Source organism: Etheostoma spectabile, unplaced genomic scaffold (genome assembly GCF_008692095.1).
Source record: "Etheostoma spectabile isolate EspeVRDwgs_2016 unplaced genomic scaffold, UIUC_Espe_1.0 scaffold395, whole genome shotgun sequence".
NCBI classification, from domain to species: Eukaryota; Metazoa; Chordata; class Actinopteri; order Perciformes; family Percidae; genus Etheostoma; species Etheostoma spectabile.
The window spans coordinates 480118-482503 of NW_022605600.1; the positions used below are offsets into that span (position 1 = coordinate 480118).

Here is a 2386-nt window from a genome sequence, read left to right on the forward strand (position 1 = left end):
CTGTACTCGGACTGGGCGGGGCCTAACCCGGAAGTGGACATAATTTAACCCGGAAGTGCGTAGGGTTGTCTTGAAATGGGCGGGGCTTTAACCAATAGGTTATTTTAAGCATGCAATTGATATGGGTTGATCAGAAATTGTTATATTTATTGCTGATTAGAAAACTATTTACATGAGAGCATCGAGCTTCCGAACAGAATAAGTTTTGCAACAACAAATACAACACATGCGGTTGCAATCATGAAGTAAAAAGTAATGTACAAGAGTTTTCATACTCAATATAACTTTCTTTTTTTAACTTTCAATTTTTTTATGATCAGTGTGATTTTTGTTCTTGGTTATTTTTTATTTCCACACCAGGTATGTGTGTGTGTGTGTGTGTGTGTGTGTGTGTGTGTGTGGTGTGTGTGTGTGTGTGTGTGTGTGTGTGTGTGTGTGAGTAGGAGAGAGACACAGAGAGAGAAAGAGAGAGAGGGGGCGGGGGCAGATGCTGTTTCTCAGATCTGCATTGACTTTAATGAAGCCAGCTGACGGTTAACAAAAAAAAATATCTCCGACGGCAAAGACGCAACGCGAGTCACATTTAAACCAAGCAGCATGTCTGAAACCCCACGTTTACCAGAAACTTACTGGTTACTATGTAAGTACTACAAACCGAAGTTAAAAACAAACCTGAAGCTGAAGAAACCCTAAACATTAACGGAACAGACCCGCGGACCTGATTGACTGAGAGAGAGAGAGAGAGAGAGATAGAGAGAGAGAGAAAGAGGGAGAGCGAGGGCGCTGCTTTTCTCCGTGTTCTGTGTGTGTGTAAGCCGAGCGTGTGTGTGTGTGTGTGGTGTGTTGTTGTGGGGGGGGGGGGTGCGTGGTGTGGGGGGGGGGGGGGGGGGGGGGGGGGGGGGCGCTGTGATTGTCACAGAACGCAGCGCGGCCAGCTGAGGAGTTGTATTCAATCCGAGCACAGATACTGACTCGTATTACTCGTATAACACTTACTCGGCAAAAGTGCTTTATCCGTACCGGATACTCGTTTCAGTGTTAGAAATTGTATTCCAAAATTGTTGTGTGCTTTGGTGTTTTAACCTGTTAAAGAGAGTTAGTTGCGGGTTGGTAATTGTTGTGTTATAAAGTTACAACCATAGGTGAGAAGGGTACGCAGTTAACAGGGTACCTGTTCTCAATTCACTTGCGGATTACTTAGGCCACAGTGCTCTCTATGGCAATGTATCGGTACTACGGTATATAAAAAATTTGCATCATACAGTAAATTAATTCTGGTATACTGTATAGACCGGTACACCTTACATCATCCTCTTCGTATTGGATTGCACACGGCGTGAAAACAAACAGTGGTCTTGCTGACCCAAACGTTTGGCCTAACAACCTGTATGCATAGTAGCCAGTTTGTAGAGTGCAATGGCGATACGCTTCTCAGTTCGAACCGGAGGGCCATGGCTTATCTGTGTCAAGAGACGGACCAGTAAACAAGTCAAATCTCAAAATGCTTAAACAAAAGGGTTTCTGTGAAGTGTCTCTAAACCACGATCTTCCAGAACTGTTTGGAGCACTCTCTTACCCTCACCATAGGCCGCCTCCGTTGCATCATCATAGCAATTTGTTGATACGTTGTTTCTTATTATAACTTGATGTGTCGCTGTTAGCTGGCACATATGCACTATTACAACTTCTGAAATTATTATTTTAATGTAGGTAGAAGGCACAATCTATTTTGTCTAGCAAAACTTGGCTCGTTCTACCCTAAAATGTCTAACATCAATTCAATATAGCAATTCACCGCAAAATTGCATGTGATGTCATTACGCACAGGTTTTTATTTACTAGTATGATTTGTGTTCCCATTCTGTCTGTTCATAAATTACATGCAGGACATTTCTGAGAGAGCTGGAGAACTGTGCAGAGAAACCAGAGCTGGTGGGAACCTGTTTTCTGAAAAGGGTAAGTTTATCGTCAAATTTCACGTTACCTCGAAACCTTGATAACCAACTCCAGCTCAACTTAAATAATGGAACATCTTGGTTAGAAGTATGTCTGATATCATGGTGAAATGCAACATATTTTTTAAAAGTTACACACACCATGCGATACAGTTTGCCTAGTCTAGCATTAGCCCGTATGACAAGTCATAAACCAGAGAGCCTGCTACCACCAGAAACAATTTCTGTTACCGGTCTTATTTTACATCCATGACTGTCACAGCGTTAAAGATGAACTGAACTGGAATTTGAGTAAAAGTGATATAACAGATGTATTTTATTTATTTTCATTGGTACAATTATTAAAACGGGTGAATTTGTTAAAAGGGATAAAATGGTAAGTTGAAAGTGTTGTCACCATGTTGTAATTCCACAATCTACTACGTCACTGG

The 2386-nt window shown here is 41.8% G+C and overlaps 1 protein-coding gene across 1 annotated transcript in view; it reads left to right on the forward strand.

Moving 5' to 3' along the window:
* Positions 1-2386, forward strand: part of mcf2l2 (MCF.2 cell line derived transforming sequence-like 2) — a 356499-nt gene that overhangs the window by 235778 nt on the left and 118335 nt on the right. Inside the window, exon 18 of the mRNA XM_032511616.1 lies at positions 1887-1956. Coding sequence (XP_032367507.1) covers positions 1887-1956 — 70 coding nt within the window. The remainder of the gene's footprint in view (positions 1-1886; positions 1957-2386) is intronic.